This window comes from Vombatus ursinus, unplaced genomic scaffold (assembly GCF_900497805.2).
Source record: "Vombatus ursinus unplaced genomic scaffold, bare-nosed wombat genome assembly UNPS02011767.1, whole genome shotgun sequence".
NCBI classification, from domain to species: domain Eukaryota; kingdom Metazoa; phylum Chordata; class Mammalia; order Diprotodontia; family Vombatidae; genus Vombatus; species Vombatus ursinus.
In genome coordinates this window covers 1,527,278-1,545,980 of record NW_020951545.1, presented here as the reverse complement: position 1 = coordinate 1,545,980, position 18,703 = coordinate 1,527,278, and the positions used below count along the sequence as shown (strand labels likewise).

The 18,703-nt window shown below is 39.1% G+C and overlaps 1 protein-coding gene across 4 annotated transcripts in view; it reads left to right on the top strand.

Moving 5' to 3' along the window:
- Positions 1-1,804: 1,804 nt before the first annotated feature.
- FAM92A (family with sequence similarity 92 member A) overlaps positions 1,805-18,703 on the top strand; it is a 40,253-nt gene continuing 23,354 nt past the window's right edge. For 3 of the 4 annotated variants that reach the window (XM_027856945.1, XM_027856944.1, XM_027856943.1), the window contains exons 1-5: positions 1,805-1,881; positions 2,318-2,552; positions 5,502-5,570; positions 6,534-6,635; positions 14,471-14,476. In XM_027856945.1, the coding sequence (XP_027712746.1) occupies positions 1,856-1,881; positions 2,318-2,552; positions 5,502-5,570; positions 6,534-6,635; positions 14,471-14,476 (438 nt within the window). In that variant the 5' untranslated portion in view covers positions 1,805-1,855. The remainder of the gene's footprint in view (positions 1,882-2,317; positions 2,553-5,501; positions 5,571-6,533; positions 6,636-14,470; positions 14,477-18,703) is intronic. The other variant, XM_027856946.1, reaches the window with a different exon arrangement.

Genomic DNA, 18,703 nt, shown 5'->3' with positions numbered 1-18,703 from the left:
ATTCTTTCATACCTGAACTGCTCTCCCAAATAACAGTCAGGTTAGACCAGGTCCCAGCCCTTCAAAGGGAATGGCAGACAAGTAGAAAGACCAGGCTAAAATGAATGATGAATCCTTAAGTGAAACACTGAGTACTAAAACTTCTTTACCAACTCCAATGTGCATCCTTAACCAAGTTTAATCAAGAGTTGTGTATTTAAAAGTGGCTTGGGATACTTTTATTCTTTCACAAGAAGCTCTGGTTCATTTTGTTCTCCTACTCTGAAACAATGTAAACTTGCTGGACCTTAAGTGTGCTGTGACATAACTTGAATCAAAACAAAAGGAGTAATGAGTAACTACCCAGCCTTATAACCGATGCCTTTTCCAGTGGCCCTTCTATCTGCCTGCTAACCCATCTCCTAAGTATGAGACCCACACCTCAGTACAGAAACCCCTATTCCATTACTAAGTAATAACTGTATAAATTGTTTTATGTGGTTTTAAGTTCATAAAACTGTAGAAGCAAGTTGAGATCTAGATTCAAAGTCACAACACTTAGGAATAATAAAGGAAGCAAGCCTCTCTCTGCTTTTTTGTCATATTTAATAAACTCTCTTGGAAGCAGTGAGTACTACTCAGGCAGTAATATAGTCATTTATGTGCCCCCAAACAAGACTTGAACATTGTGTTCCATACGTTTTAGTATCCAACTGGAAACACACCATATTAGAGCCTTCACAAAGTAAATCCACCTATGCTATGGAAAAAAAAAGTTTTCTGATATTCAAAGTATGTTCAAGTATAAAATCGGCACTAGTCTTACTTCAATGTAGTCCCAGGAGGTAACTGCAGGTTCTCTAAAAGAATGGTGTAACTCACATAGAAAAAGATCCCTGCAAGGCTTACGCGGCCTTAGAAAACCACAAATTAACATTATCTATGTTGTATCACGTCTTTATTTTATTAAACACTCGCCAATTGCATTTTAACTTGGTTCTGGGCCTTTTCAAATGTCTGAGTTTGACACCTCTGCTCTAAGACTGTCGATGACGTTTAAGTTTTGACAGTTACTATCAGGCTGGAAAGTCTTGAAACTTGTCTGGACTAACAAAGCTTGGAGAGTCGGCAACCTGGGCATGCATGGGGTAGGGGGGTGGGCGCAGAATCACCACAACTTCTGAAGACCATCCCCTAAAGGTACTTCTTACAGGGGCTGGGTGGGATCTGTATCTGTAGCCAATCCCACACACCAGGGCTTGATTTATTGTTTCGTTGATTCACTAGACTTAAGAAACTGATAGAGAAAATGTTCACGATGCAGATTCCACTTTAAAGCGCGTCCGGTGTACAATTTCACATTGACTAGGGTGCTCCTGCCTTCCACCTAACTCCTGGTGTAAACTTGGCAAACCAACTTAAGCAGGCCTCCTTGTCTTCCCATTTGTCACTGGAGAGGTTAAACCTGGGATTACCTTCAACGTCTCTCCTAGCCCCTTCCTCTCCTTCCCACACTTTCCACCTAGTTCACTCGCGTCTACCCCCCAACCCCGAGCTCAATTAGTCGCAGGAGCCCAGGCAGGGCACCATCCTCCACGATCTCCTTCCCCGGCCTCCCCCGCTTTCCCCTTCCCCCTCCTCCCCAACATTTTGGATCGGTCTCCATAGAAACAGCGCGGGCGGAGGGACCGGCTCCTCGAGGGCGCGCGCGCGCGCGCGCGCTGGAAGGTGGTCGGGCTCGCTCCCGCCTTCTCTCCCTCCTTCCCTTCCGCGCGGACGGGCACGCGGGTTCCCGTCCCGGCGCGTGCCGCGGCGGCTCCCCCGCAGGGCCCGTTGCGGGCTCCATCCCGAGGTCCCGGGCCGCTCGCGAGGCGACATGCTGAGGCGGAGCCTGGAAAGCCGGTAACAATCACCCCGGGAGCCGGGGGAGCCCCTGCCTGGGCTGGGTAGCGGGCTGGGGGTGGGAGGGAGGTCGTGGAGGGGAGGCCCGGTAGATCCCTCCTTCTCCCTTCCCTCAGTTTTTCTCTCCCTCCTCCTTTCTTGGCTACCCCTCTTATCTTCCTCCGTCTTTCCTTCCTCCCTCCGTCTTTCCTTCCTCCCTCCCTCCCTTCCTTCCCCGGAAGGGGTCCTTGTGGGCCCACTCGGAGACCCCGGCCCCGCCAGGCTCTGGCCGGCGGGTCTTGTCCAGCCCCTGCGGGAGGTCCTGAGGCCTACGGGCGGGCTCCAGCCGGGGGGGAAAGGAGAGTTACCTTATTGTGAGTGAGGGCAAAAGGAGGGGCACCGGCGAGGCCTCGTGCGTGTGTGTGTGTGTGCGCGCGTGCGTCGCCGCCCTCTCCAGGGACGCCCAGACCAGACAGCTGCAGGATGCGGTCTCCAACGTGGAGAAGCACTTCGGGGAGCTGTGCCAGATCTTCGCGGCCTATGTGCGCAAGACGGCCCGGCTGCGGGACAAAGCCGACCTCCTGGTGAACGAAATCAACGCCTACGCCGCCACCGAGACGCCCAACCTGAAGCACGGCCTGAAGAACTTTGCTGATGAGTTTGCCAAACTTCAGGACTACAGGCAAGCCGAGGTAGGAGGGGAGCGGAGAGCCTCGCTGGGATTTGTGCCTGCCCTGTAAAGGGCGAGGGAGGTTGGGCTTCTTTTTTTTATTATTACTACATTGATGATAACAAAAAATATTTAGGGTAGCAACATTGTACAATAGTAGGTAACCACTCTGGAAAAGATGACGGTTGGGTGAAGTGGAAAGAGCCTGGTCTTTCCAATAAATTAGGTTCGATAAATATTTATTAAGCACTTACTATGTGCCAGGCTCTGTGCTAAGGAAGCTGGGGGGTGCGTAATAGGAGAGAGCATCCTGTTCCTTGGGATTGAAACCAGGAAGAACAGCAAATGCAAAGTGGAGTCCAGTTTCTGCGCTCTATAAAAGAAGGTTTGGGGAGGAGTACTCCACCCTTCAGCCCTCCAATCAGAGGGGAGAGGAGGCTTGAGTTAGCAACAAGGTGGTGAGAGTAAAGTGATAACCTTGTCCTGGGAGGGGCATCTTGTTCGCTTGAAACTCGCCAGGGCTGCAGGTGGCAAAGTGGAATGAGCTGGTCTGGTACCTTAGGCAAATTACTTGCTTTCTGAGCCTCAGGTTGCATATAGTATTTTTTTTATAAGTAACCTAAGGCTCACGAGATTGTTCTCCATAGAACCCTGCCAATTGTAAATACTAGGTTGCTGTGCTGTGGCATGAAGTCCTAGATTTCCCCACTTTTCACATATTTTTGGCTGTAAGTGACTGAAGAAGAGAGGATGTGTATGTATATGTGTACAACTCTGATTGGGAATAAAGGGTGTATACAACTGAGTGCAGGGTAAGAGAGGCCATTCCCCTTGCTGTCTCTTCTGATCCCTCCCCAGCCTACCCTTCAGCTTGCCCCAGCAAATTTATAGATATGTGCCACCCTGAAGAAGGTTGGGGTATCTCAATTTATGTCATGGGTACCAGTAGACTTTGTAGTAATATATTGATTATTTTGATAGTATTTTTTCTTTGTAACAATGCAAAGAGCTTTTACTTGAATTATTTCATTTATATTTGTACTATTGTAAAGGTATTTAGAGGAGGGAAGGGTTAATTGGTCGCTCAGAATTGTGATTCCCAGACAATGTTGTCTTCACTAGAATACATTTTTCATTTGTAGATGCCTTCTTTTCTTGATCTATTACCATTCAGACATTTAAGTGCCTGTGCAGGGTGTGACTTCTCAGAGTTTGTATTCAGGTGATGAGTTATACTTACACAAATTACTATCTTACATGACTCCCTTTTGCACATTTTTTCCAGCAAAATTGGCCGCCTTTCATCCCCCCCACACACAACATTTTGTCTTCTCCATGCCTTTGCATAAACTGCTCCACTATCCTTCCAGTTTTCCAGCTTGACAACCTCAAAGTCTCTTCCAGTACTCTCCCTTGATCACTTATCAGTTTATATTCAAAATCTTGGAATTTCTTGCTCAGCAATTCACACATAGTTCCCTTCTTTCCACTCACAAAGCCACCACCCTGATTTAGGCACTAATCAACTCTTGCATGAACAGTTGCAGTAACCTTTCAGTTTGTCATCTTCAAGTCTTTCCTCTAATACATCACCTTTGGCACAGCTGCCAAATCGATTTTCCTAAATCATAGATCTGATCATATCTCCTATCTAATCACTAACCTCCAATAACTCCGTTACCTCCATGATTATATATGGAGTCTTTTGTTTTGCATTTAAAGTGCTTCACAACTGGTATTATCATCCCTTTCCAACCACATTCTCTTAAGATCCAGCACTACTGGTCTGCTAAGGCTCCTCAAATCCCATGTCTTTGCCTTCGTATTGGCTGGTCCCCGTGCCTGGAATGTTTCCCCCCCCAACTTCCCAATTCACAGAATTCCTGGTGTCCTTTAAGACTCAACTCAAGTGGCACGTAAGGGGCAGATAGGAAAGTCCAGTGGATAGAGCACTGGGCCTGGAGTTAGGAAGACCTGAATTCACATCTGGCTTCAGACACTTACTAGCTGTGTGGGCAAGTCACTTAGCCACATTTGCCTTAGTTTCCTTACCTAGAAAATGAGCCGGAGAAGGAAATGGCAAACTACTCCAGTATCTTTGCCAAGAAAACCCCAAATGAGGTCACAAAGAGTGAGATACAACTGAACAGCAAGTGGCACCTAAGGTTACCTTCCTTCCTTCTGTATTTATTGCATATGTTCCGGTTTATAGATATGGCCTCCACCAATACTATGTAAATTTTTTGAGGGCAGGGACTTTTCTTTCGTTTTTTCTTTTATCTCTCTCACTAAGCACATGGCCTGACACATAGTAAGCACTAAATAAAGGCTTGTTGATTGATGCATTTATTATCTTATTTGGGATGTCAATCAGTAAACATTTTTTTAAGCCCCTCTTATGTGCCAGGCGCTGTACTAAGTTATGGGGATACAAAGAAAGGTAAAAGATAGGCCTAGCCCTTAAAAAGCTCATGGTCTAATAAGGGAGACAGCTTGCAAATAAATATATACAAATAAGCTGTACACAGGATAAATTGGAAATAATCAATAGAGGAAAGGTACTATTATTGAGAAAGACCAAAAAGACTTTTTTATAAAGGTGGGATTTTAGCTGAGACTTTAAGGAGGCTAGAGAAGTCAAGAAACAAAGATGTGGAGAGACAGCATTCCATGTATAGAGAACAAACAGCTAAAGAAAATGCCCAGAACCCGGAGAATGGAGTGTCTTGGAAGCCAGTGAATTTATTTGAATTGTACATATAATTTATAAGATTTAAAAATATTTCTGGTAATTGCCCTTAGGATTTATCTAGAAAAACATTATGTTAAAAATCAGATTGATTCTTTTTTTAAAAAAAAAAACTGACTTATCTAGTGATTGTACACGGATAAAATTAGCAATAGATTTAATTTTTAAAGTATTTTATTCCTATATTTTGTTTCAGTTATACTTTATAATCTTTGCCAATAGGTTGAAAGACTTGAAGCCAAAGTAGTTGAACCTTTGAAAACTTATGGAACTATTGTGAAAATGAAACGGGTAAGTGCATGGATTTCTACCCTCTGTTACTAGCTGATCTGGCGAGGGTTATTCATATACATGTGCCAATGTCATTTTATAAAAAGCACATATATATATATAAAGTGGAGTGAGGGGTCAGGTTATCTTTTTTAATAGATTTTGGAAGATGATTGCCTGTAACTAAATGAAATTAGATGAAAAGGTTGTTTTTGAAAAATATTTTCAAAATTATAAAACTATGCAAATGTAAGACATTCTAATTTTACTTGTATTCTATGCAGGGTATTCCAAAAGTCTTAGTACAGTTTTAAGTAGTTAAAGCTATTAAAACCACACTTAGATTTTTGGAAGACCTTTTATGTACAGGTTAGGCATAAAAATAGAGGGAGTAAAATTATTTTTAAACTATGTAATTGCATCTTCCTCCACTAAAGCCCTGCTTGCTGTAGTGAGGTGACTCCATGTTCTTGAAGGCAGTTCCAGGAGAGCACAGATTCTGGCAGGTCCTACCAACTTGAAAAGGCTTTGCTTGGCCTCAGCAGCGGACTTTGTGCCTTTTGTTTGAGGTCTGTGGGATCTTAGAGATAGAATCTGTTCCAACCCTCATGTTTTACCAGTGAGGTAACTGAGAACCAGGAAGTGTTAAGTGGCTTCTGAGATCACATAGGTGGCAAACCCAGAATTCTGACTTCATTACAGCAGCAGAGCTAAGGATAGAAAGGGTCACGACCAGAGAGTTAGTATACAGGTCAGGGCAGAAGGTCTTTCTGCATGGGTGATAGTAAGATTCTGAAGGTATTACGGAAATAGCATTATTTTTGTAAAGTGAAGAAGAGCCTTGTGGACCTGTACATGTGCAAAGTGTGCAAGTTCTTTTAGTAAAAGTATTCATATTAAGCAGGGGACTTTTTCCTATTGTTGTAGCTCCGAGTTAATGGGTAAATAAAGCAGTAACTTACCAGAAAGTAAATATGTCTACAGGAGGATCTCAAAGCAACCCTAACAGCAAAGAATCGAGAGGCTAAGCAGTTAACTCAACTAGAAAGGACACGTCAGCGGAATCCATCAGATCGGCATGTTATAGTATCCTTTAAATTTTGAAGAAAAAAAATTTTTAATTTATTTGATAAAAAGGTAATGTCCTTTGAAAAACTGACGTTTTATTTTTTACATTTACTAAAAACATATAGTGTGGTCAGAGAATTTAGAGTTCCTACTTTAAAAGGATTTTAGGTTTTCTTTTCCAACTTTAGAAATTATTCATTGTAAAAATAATACTTTAATTGATTCCCCTAAACAGTTCTCTCCAGGATTTCTAGCAAATACACTAATGTACATCTTTTTGTATGGTGACAATATAAAAAACAACAGGATTTCCATGAGCCAAGAGGATTTGATGGCCAGAAATATAAAAATGGTTTGTAGGACTCCAGTTGTACGTGAATTGGCTGAAGTCAGTCAAAGCACATTCTCATAATTTTTCCTTATGTTTATTTTTTGGGAAGAAAATAAGTTTTCCTAACATAACCCTCAGTCCCAAACACACTTTTTTTAAAAAATCAGCTTCGAAACAACCACCTGTTCTACGAATAACCAAAGTTCCTTGAGAGATTTAAGAATTATTTTAAAGATTCATTCCCATAGTGAAAAATAAAATGATCAAGATAGGAATTCTAGAACAAAACTGAAAGTTTTCCCATTTAACTGTCTTCCTCTTGAATGTGCTTCATTATTGACAATTTTACATTGAACAGAAAATAGTCTCAGGCTACTTGCTGCTTACCTGTAGAGAAGAAAAGAATAGCTCCAGAGTTATCAATACCATACCTCTCTCTTTTTTCCTCATCTAGTTTTTATCTCACTCCCTTTTTTAAGAGTTTTTATTTTTTGTTTTTACATCACCTATATTTCTCACTATAGCACTCCATCCTTCCCCTCCCATGTAATAAAGAATAAAGAGGAGGAAAAACAGTTCAGAAAGGCTAAAAAAGCACATCAAAAAAATTTAACCTTATATGTAGTATTCCACACCCATAATCCCCTACCTCTGCAAAGAATAAGGAAAAGTATCTTCTAATATCTCCACTTTGGGGCCTGATTTGGTCATTATAATTTTAAAGCATTCAGTTTTGATAGTTTTGTTGTTGTTCTTTCTGTTTACATGGCAGTAGTCATATGCTTTCCTGATTTTCTTTCACTTAGCATCAGTTCATAGGTCTTTCCATTCTTCACATACAGTCTTTGTAATATCTTTTATATTCTTTAAGCATTCAGTTCTGCTTTCACCTCTCCACCGCATTATCTTGTCTACTACTTTACTAAAAATACTGAGACCATCATTCCTCGTCAAATATTCCAAACCCCACTATACCTTCTCTCTTCCTCTTTCATCTAAAGAGATGGAGATTATTATTCTTGCCAAAGCTAATACGTTCATCTATTTCCTTTATCTCAATTATGCTGGCTTCTGTGGCCTTGAACGAACTCTACTTATCAACCCTATTTTTACTTTCATCTTAAATTTCTCCTGTACCAGTTACTCCTTTCACTGTCCTGGTTACACTGCCCTGGATGTTTTCTAGGATATCTACAGTCTTTCCAGAATATCATCTATAGAAGTGAATGAGGCATTGATATGGTCTGATGAGGGCAGAGCATGGTAGAACTCTCACTTCCTTGCCCATGCTATACCTGTCTTGATACAGCCTGAAATTACATTTGGTTTTTTGGTTGCCATATCACACTGTGCTGGAGGTCTAAAGGACAGAACATCAGCAACTACTGACTCATGTGCCTGTTTTAACCATCTATATAAAATTTGAGCCTGCATGTATCAATGCAGTCTTCAATGAAGGTATCAATAGGACATAAGCAGACTTTCACAAGTAATATTTCATATATTTCATCATACATCTCTGTCACACAATTGACTGAAAGATGTAGCAGATGTAAGATCCCAGTGTGCTTATTGTTTGTTGATTATAAAAAGCATGTGATTTTGTAGAAAATAATGATACCTTAAAGGCTGTCTTCTAACAAGTAACACTCTTGTCCATATATCAAAATTATGTAACAGAGACAGCTTTGAAAGATAGAACAACAGAGACAACCTTGTTCATTGACCCACTCTGATCACAAAAATCTTGTGAAGCATTAAACAAGACACTCAAATTCCCAAGGCATTTGCTACTGTGATGAGGGGGATGAAACAGAGTCCAAATTGAGGTGGGATTATGTATGAATGGTGAGGTCTTCCAAGGACTCTTGTTTGCAGGTGTTGTAAGCTTGTTGAATCAAGCCACAGAACATTAGAGAATCTCCTGGAAAAGATTTATAATCACCAAACATATGGCCTAATCATACACATGGGGAAAAAAAAACAAGTGGATGAAGAATGCATGTAACAACAACAACAATAATAATAATAGTTAACATTTATGTAGCACTTACTATATGCCAGGCATTATGCTAAGCACTCTGCAATTATTTCTCATTTGATCCTCACAACAATCATAGGGGTAGGTACTATTACTGTCCCCATTTAACAGATGAGGAAAGTACTAAGTGTCTGAAGCTGGATTTGAACTTAGATATGAATCCGGGTCTAGTGCTTTATCCACTTGCCATCTAGTTACCAACATGCAGTTGGAAGGAAAACCTGTAGAGCACACAAACATACACATATGTGTGTGCCAAGGTACAAATAGACAGCCAGTTGAATCCAAACTTGGGAGGGGAGAGCAGGCTGGATTGTCTTCAGGAAATTGCTAAGCACTTTTAATTGACTCCAGCTTTCTGCAGGTCCATCTTTGTAATAGCAGTATTCTCCCAGTGTTGTTTTTGCTACAAATACAGAACATGACAGACTGCAACAGAAAACAAATAAGAACCTTCAAAGAAAAATAGGAATAAAAGTCATGAATTCTCATATGGCAAGATTGAGGGATAACAGTTCAAGCGGACAATTCAAGAGCTCCATTGTTATTCATATGATTTCAGAAGAAATCATAGAAGTTGGATGGACCTCCAAGGCATACTTATGGAAAGATATGAACAAGAGGCACAAAGAACGGGCATGTACCTATGCTTTGTGACCTGCATCATTGGAGCAAACACCCAAATTGATGATACCATTTGAAGATTAGTGTCAGTGTCAACTTAACATGGAGCTTGCTGTCTACTAAAACCCTGTTATTTTTCCCACATATAGCCATACCTCTACCACCATGTACTTGTAAAATTGATTTATTGAACCAAGTGGAAGATTACATTTTCCCTGGAAAGTTCCATAAACTTTCTGCATTCTGATTCTCTAATCCAATTTATTAGCTATTCCTGCTAGCTTTGTTTCATCTCAAAACTCAATAAGCATCCCATCTTTACTTTTGTCAACATTTTTGACAGAAATGTTAACAGCATAAGGTTAAGCACAGATCCGTAGGGAAGTCCTCTAGAGGCCTTCTTCCAAGTTGATGTTGAACCCTCATAGACTAACCTTTGAGTCCCTCCATTCATCCAGTTTCAGTTCAGTTTAATTGTTGGAGAAACTTTGTTCTAGTCCACATTTCTCAATCTTTTCTACAAAAATAGTATGAGCATTTTATCAAATATTTTCCTAAAATCCAGGTTAACTGTAACTATAGCATTCTCCTTAAGTCAACAAAAAGCATACACTACATGGTAAGCACTGCTAAGTTCTGGGGTGTAGTGAAAAGTACCAGACTTGGAGTCAGGAAAACTTGAGTTCAAATCTAGCCTCAGATACTTGCTAGCTTAGTGACCCTGGTCACTTCTGTTTTCTCAGTTTCCAAATCTATAAAATGGGGGTAATAATAGCATCTACTTCCCAGGGTTGTTGTGAAGATAAAGTTATATTTATAAAGTGTTTGGCAAATTTTAAAGCATTATATACGTTATGGGGGTGGTGATGATACAAATTAAGTCAAAAACAGTCTATTGTCAGAAAATGAAATTAATTTAGTGTGGTATGACCTATTCATGCAATCATACTATAATCATTGCTTCCTTTTCTAGTTGTTCACTTAATCAGCCATCTAGTGTAACAGATTCTAGAATTGTGGTAGAAATCTAAATTAAGCCCATTGGTTTATAATTTGTAAACTGTTCTGTTCCCTTTGTCTCTTCAGGTGATCCTCAAATCTATATTTTCTGCATAGATTTCTCCCCTAAATTCCAATCACAAACTTCCAATTCCCCTTTTGATACCTCCACCTAGATGTTCTTCCAGCTTCTCGAACTCAACATATCCAAAACTGAACTCATAAATTTCACACCTGGAAAAGAACTCGGAAGTTATTAAGTCCAACTTATATTTGATTAAGAATCCACTCTATAAGATTGAGAGAAAAATATTCTCTCTTTTCTTTTTAAGCCAGGACTACCTTTGCCTTTTTCTTGGGGTAACTCTCCTGTTTTTCACAATTTTTGAAAATCGTCGAAGAAGGCTTTATCAGTCCTATCTGCCAGTTCAGCATACTGGGATGTAGTTAATCTAGTCCTAGTGACTTGAATTTATCAAAAACACTTAGGTATGTTCTTAGAGTCTCCCTGCCTGTATTGAACAGAATCATTTGTATTCTGTGCTTTCCAGTACAAAATTCATTTTCTTTGGCAGAGAAAATGAAAGCAAAGTAAGATTCAGATTGCCTCAACCTCTCTTTGTCATCTCTTGCCTTTGGCAATCAGTCCACTATAAGTAGGGGTCTAATCTAGGGGTGTTAATCAATACTGATTTAAGTGCCTACTATATGCCAGACACTATGCTAAGCATTGTGGAAACAGAAAGGCAGAAGATAGTCCCTGCCATCGAGAAGCTCACAGTTTAATGGGGGAGAAAACAAGGAACAAATATGTGCAAACAAGCCACATACAGAACCTATAAGGAATACTTAAGAGAGGGAAGACACCAGAATTAAGAGGTTTCAGGAGGCTTCTTGTAGAAGGTAGGATTTTAGTTGGGATTTAAAAGAATCCAGGGAAGCCAGGAGGCAGAGATTAAAAAAGCATCCCAGGCACAGGGGAGGACCAGAGAAAATGTCCAGAGTCAAGAGATAGTTCTTGTTCAAAGAACAGCAAGGACATTAGTGTCACTGGATTGAAGTGTACATGGCAGAGAGTAAGGTGTAAGAAGTTTGGAAAGGTAGAAGAGGGCTGAGTTATGAATTGCTTGGAATTTCAAACAATTTTATTTGATCCTGGAAGTAATAGGGAGCTACTGGAGTTTATTGCATGGGGGGTGGGTCATGCTGGGACTATGCTTTTTCAGTTTAATAGTTAAATGGAGGATGAACTGAAGTGGAAAGAGACTTGAGGCAGGCAGACCCACTGACTGGTTATTGCAGTAGTCCAAAGATGAGATGATGAGGGCCTGTACCAGAGGAATGGCAGTGTCAGAGGAAAGGAGGAGGCATGTTCAAGAGATGCCAAATGTGACATCAACAGGCCTTGGTAACAGATTGGATGCATATGAGGAGTGTGAGAGTAAAGAGTAAGGGTAACACCTAGGTTGTGAGCGTGAGAGAGTGGGGGGTGGGGGGAGTGGGAGAGAGAGAAAGAGTTTTGTTAAGATATCTACCGGACATCCAGTTCAAGGTGTCTAAAAGAAAGTTGGAAGTAAGAGATTGGAGGTCATCAGAAAGTTTTAGGGTGGATAGGTAGATTTGAAAATCATCATAGAGATGGTAATTACATCCATAGAAGTGATGAGATCACCAAGTGAAATAATACTGAGGTGATGAGAAGGGGGTTCAGGACAAAACTCTGAGAGACACTGCCTGTTAGAGGGTATAATTTGGATGAGGACCTAACAGGAAATGGTTGGATAAATAGGAGGGAACCAGGAGCATATCTCCCAAAAATCTAGAAGAGAGTATCAAGGAGGAGAGGGTAATCAGTTGTTAAAGACTGCAAAGGTCAAGAAGAATGAGGACTGAGAAAATGCCATTGGATTTGGTAACTTTAGAGAGAGCAATTTGGTGTAATGCTGAGGTCAGAATCTCTAAGAGGTTAACAAGAGTGAAAGAAAAGGAAGTGGAGGCACCTACAGCCTTTTAGAGGAGTTTAGCTACAAAAAGCAGAAGAAGCATGGGGCCGTAGTTAGTGGGGGATGGAAGGATCAACTGAGGGATTTTTATTCAGGATAAGGGAGACAACAACATGTTTGTAGGAGGTGAGAAATGAGCCAGTAGAGAGGGAGAGATTAAAAATAAGCAATAGAGTAGTGATAACAGAGGTGCCAATCTTTTATCAGAAACGGGATGGAATGGGATCTCTTGAACAAGTAAAAGGGTTATCCTTGATAAGGAGCAAGGCCACTTCATCATGTGAGTTAGTGGTAAAGGCGGAGAACATGGCAGAAGGCATTGAAGTGGCCTTGATGAAGAAGAGGAAACTCATGATGAGCTAGTAAATGTTTAACAACTAGCTCTCTAGAAAAAAATAATGTACGGCACACTGCATTATTAACATTTTCTCCATCTCTTAAATTTAGACAGTCAAAAAACCAATAAATCAAGATCTGATTTGTAGCATTTGCAAATTTCTAAGGCGTGAATGCACACATTGAAAATTTAGTAATTAACAAGTCGGTTCAAGCTGGCTCCAGCACAACCTTGGAGTCATCCCTTCATTGATACTCCCTTTTTTCCCCAAAAGAGCTGAAAAAGTAAATGTAGTCCTTAGCATTCTTCACCAGCCTTTACCTCTTTCTGAGCTTTAACACTTCTGATACTATTTTTACCACGCTTCTGTTTCATCCTTCATTACCTGTTCTGGCTTCTATATTCTCTAGATTTCAATTTTAAGTTTGAATTTCTCAGTAAGTTCCTTGTACATTCATATTGGTTTCTTTGGACAGTTCTTCCTTTTCTTTTTCATTGGAATTGTATCTTTAATAAATTGGTTCAGTTTTTTGTATTTTTGTTTTTTAATTCCTGAAAGAATTATAGAATTTTATAACTTATAGATATAATAATATAACATATATTATATAGGATATTATAAATTATAGATATGTAAAATAATATTTATAACTTGTGGAATTTTAAGCCATGGGATCTTATCTATCCTTTCTCAGTGAAACCTTTTAAAAATCTGCTATTCCCAAATCTTGGATATATGTCATATATGCCTGGATTTTCTTGTCTCTCTAACAGATTGTAAGATGGTATGATTATTTCCCCCATGCCAGTGTTTTCATTGTTTTCAACCCAGTAACTGCTCTATATTTATTGGTAAGAATCAGGGTCAAAACAGAATTACCCCTCTTTGGTTCTTCTAGTTTTTGAAGATTAAACTTATTTTTAAAGGAGTACAGAAATGTGTTATTTGATCTGTTTTGGGCAGTGAACACTTCTAATAGATAACTGAGTAATTGAAATTCTCCATCTTGCCTCCGTAGTAAAATTCCTCTGTTTCTACCTCCTGTCCAAATTGTCCATAGTATCCTCTTATAACGATATTACCTCTGTTGATCCTTACACAAATGTTCTACATTGTACTTTCCACTCTAGTAGCTAGATTTTATCACAAGTGTTTATACTTAATATAAACTGCTATTCCACCTTATCCTCTCCTGTCTATGTTTCAGTTTCTCCTCAAGTCTCAGTAACATTCATGACATCAATTTACTTCCTTGTGTTTGAAATGTTCTCTGTGGTTATATTTAAAAGAAACTCAGGCTTTTAACAGAGAAGAATGTTTTTATTAATTGATTCTAATAAAAACTTATGTTTTTATAGGGGAAGGGGTTAGTATCCATGTCACTTAATTTTGAATGATCACTGTAAGCTGTTGGAATGTCTCTGAATTATCTATAATTAAGATTGCATAGCTTTAATTTGAAAATATTGTTATATTACCTTTGAGAATTTTTTTTTTTCCTTTATAGACAATTTCAGTCACAGGTGGGTAATTGCATGGTGCTTCTCAAGATGGATCATTAGAGTAAATCCTTTCTGAGTTTTATCACAAATACATTTAATTCTAAAATCACTGTAGACACCACAATTTGAGGCAGAGGTGGAATAGTGGATAGCATGCTGGACTTGAAATAAAAATACTCTAGTTTAAATTGTGCCTCAATCACTTACAAGCTATATGACTCTGGGCAAATAATTTAACTCCTCCCAGCCTCAGTTTCCTCATCTGTAAAACGATGATAATAATAGCATCTGTTTCACATGGTTGTTGTGAGGATCAAATGAAACGATATATTTATAGTTCTTTGCAAACTTTAAAGTGCTTTATAAAAGTTAGTGTGATATAGCAGCTAGAGTGTTATCCTCCAAATCCCACTTATCAATGTGTTAGGCAGCTCTCTAAGACTCTGAGTTGCAGAGAAGATACCAATCAGCATTAATAGAAGGAATTTCCTTCTAATGAAATCACTGGTCCAGTCTCTGTCCTCAGCATTATTATAATCATTGTCATCCTCATTATCACAAAATCTCAGCATAGGATGGGAATTCAGAGACATCTACTCCAACCCATCCTGAACAGGTATCTGATGTCTTCCACAACATCCCTGATAAGCAGTCATGTTCAACCTTATCCTGAAGACCTCACCACTACCTTAAAAAGCAGCCCAGTCAATTTTTGCACAACTCTAATTGTCAGAAATTTTTTTCTTAAAATTTCATGTTTTAATTTGCCTTAACAGCTTCCACCTCTTCCTTCTAACTCTGTACTCCTAGTGCCAGTCAGAACAAGCAAAATGCCAGTTCTGCATGCTAACCCTTCTACCCACAGTTCCTGGCTCTGTATTTTTGTGCTAAACAAAAAAAATCTAATATTTCTTCTACTTGATGGCCCTTAAGCTATGTCTCTCTTTAGTATTCTTTTCTCCATGCTAAACATTTTTTTTTCTTAAATCCATCTTCATATGGTAACTTGAGGTCCTTTACTATATTGCTTTGGTTCTGGATGTTCTCTAATTTGTAAACGTGCTTTCTAAAATGTAGCACTCAGAACTGAATATGGTACTATAGAAAATGTCTGAGTAGGGCAGAGTGCAGTTGAGCTACCATTTCTATTGTAGACCTGGCCTGACTGAGGCCAGTTTGGTAATTGAGGTTCAAGATTGGAATGAAATGAGACATCTGTGGGCCATTTAACAATTAACAAAAAAGAGATCTACTTAGCTGTAACATGAAAGAGATAATCTACAAGAATACAGCTTTGGCTCAATGGTAGGTGCAGCTTACCTCCATACAAAAACCTGTCTGGTCAGCAGGGTGACTCCCGTGGTTAATGGTACATCCTCCAGGTGTGAAGGACACAGACTTCTTTGAGGTTGGCCCATTTTATGCCTTTAGGTGACCAGCCCTGGACCAATCAAGTTTCACCCTTGGCTTCCTTGCCTTTTAAGAAAATAACTAGTTTGGCCCACATGGCAGGGACGAGGTAGACTATTCCTGTCACAACTTTCCTAGTCCTTTACCTTTCTTAACACTTTCTGAGATTTCCTTAGCTTTCTTGCCTGCCATATAACACGACTTCTATTCAGTTTTCAATCTCATTAAAAATACTATATCTTTTCCAGACAAACTGCTATCAAGCCAAGGCTCTCCCATCTTTTGTAAAGTTTATTTTTTAACCTAACTGTACATTTTATATCTGTGAAATTTCATTTTAGTATATTTGGCCCAATGTTCTAGCCTGTCCTTTTGAATCCTGTATTCAGTGTATTAATTATCCTACCTATAATCTTTCTAAAATCCTTGAAATATGTTTTCCCAAAATCTGGAACTCAATTCACATTATGCCTAGCTCTTCCTTCCTCAGTGGCTCAAAAGGTCATGTCACATATAAAGAATATATACTAAGAAGAATAGCAGTAGAAGGGCACAGAAATATATAGAAAACACAAGATGTCTGTACACAAATGCACACAGCATGGGGTGAACTAAAGAATCAAATGCAAGGAACCTTATTTGACATCTTTGTCTTTGAGACACTGGAAATACAATTAGAATATGGCTCAGAAAGGTTATATCGCACATTAAGAACATGCACTAACCAGGAACCGCATGTGTTCTCTGAGGCGGATGGATGAAGATTGCCATAGAAATAGAAGCATTATTGTTGGCAGAATGTAACTCAGCAGAAAAAGAAAGATGATAAATGCAGGGTGAAGAAGCCTTGCAGCATAGAGACATAATAAAGTAGCACTGGAAGAGTTTTCATTTATCCAGTTATCTGCTTGAGCTCTGTCTGTGCCAAAAGCAAAGCAGATAATAATTGATCAACAAACCTTAATAGTAATTTACTTCATCCTTCAAGATGGGGAGGAACTAATGGGGAAACTCATTCGGTAATTCATTTCTTACCAGCGAGGAAAAACTAGTTGTTGGAGTGGAAATAATAAGAATCATGGGGAAGAGGAGCAAGAGATGACCACTCTAAGACTTGCACTCTTAGTTTTTTAGAAGGCATTTCAGAAAAGTCAAAGAATGGCGTGGACTGAAATCCTAGAGGGGAAGCCAACTCTGAAAATATGGAAAGTTCTCAAAATTAAATACGAAAGACATAGCAAGGAAAAATTCTGATGATAAAAAGAGGTATTATATAGAGACCTATGTGAATACACAGGGAACTTAGTGATGAACTTGGATTTGTGGGAAATGTTCACATCAAAGGATGTGAACAAGCAGTTTTCAAAAGAAATCTAAGTGATCAAAAAAATATGAAAAAAATGCTCCAAATCACTATTAATTAGAGAAATATAAACTAAAACACCTCTAAAGTACCACCTCACACATCAGAATGACAAAGATGACCCAAAAAAACCCCAAAATGACCATTGTTGGAAAGGGTAAAAGAACATAGGCACATGGGTATCCCATTGGTAGAGTGAGGAATTGGTCTAGTCATTCTGAAAAGCAGTTTTTTGAACTATGCCCCAAAAGTCACTGTACTCTTTAACTTTGACCCAGATATACCCCCAAAGGGAACAAAGAAAGAAGGAAAGGATCTTTATGTACAAAAATACTTATAGCAGCTCTTATTTATAACAGAGACATTTCTGTTCCCACCAACACCCTCTCAAGAGTCCCATTTTCACTTCCAACGACTAGTTTTTTCCTTGTTGGTAAGAACTAGGTACAGAATAACAATTTGCCTCAGTAGTTCCTCCACATTTTGAGAATCCTGGGGAATATGAACTAATGAAGGGTAAAGTAAATAGAAGCTCAAAACAATTTATACAAGTCAATAATGTCTTTTTTTAAAGCAACTTTGAAAGACATGAGAACTCTGATTAATGCAAAAGCCAACCATGATTCCACAGAACCAGTGATGAAGCATACTACCCTACTTCTTGATGTAAAATGGAGCCAAGGTGCAAAATGAGCCATGTTTTTGGCAAATGTGTGGATTTGGTTTTGCTTGACTGCTCATTTTATGTAAGGATTGTGTTTTTCCTTTTTAAGGGGGTTAAGAGGGGAGGAAAGGGGAAGCCTATTGATAGAGCTGCCAAAAAAATGAGAAATAAAAATATCATTGAAGTATCTTAAAAAATGCACTTAAAGGAACAGAGGGAAGTTCAGGGAGAAACTCAAACAAGTAGAACAACTTGAAAGTAACATTGAATTTATTTTCTATGTGTATATTTATAAAATCAAGCTATACTTAATAGAGTCACTTTTATATATCTTTCTGTTCCACTTTGTCTAAAGAAATGGTCTTCTTTTTGGTGTTCAATTCAGAATAATTTTGTTTAAATGCCATGTAGAATATGGAAGACAGGGCAGGCAACGTAAGATGGATAAAATAGCATGTCAGACTATATAAGAATAGTTCAGGAGTATGAAAGCACGGGGATGAGCTGAGACTGGCAAGGACAAAAGGTCTTTTTTTTTTTTTAAGCTACACTGTGGAAAAGTGAAAGATCAAAGCAGGGGTAGCTATTGCTGAGGTAGATGGAACATTAATGAATGGCAAAAAGAAAGTTGTTAAATTCTTGATTCTTTTCCCTCAGCCAAGAAGAATGATCTCAATGCTGTCCAGAAATGAACAGAAATTATTCTAGATGTATATAATACTCACCAAGATAAAGGGGGAAGGGATGCTATAGTAACAAAGCACTTCATTGCTTTCTATGAGTTTGAGTCACCAGGCCAAATGAATTACAT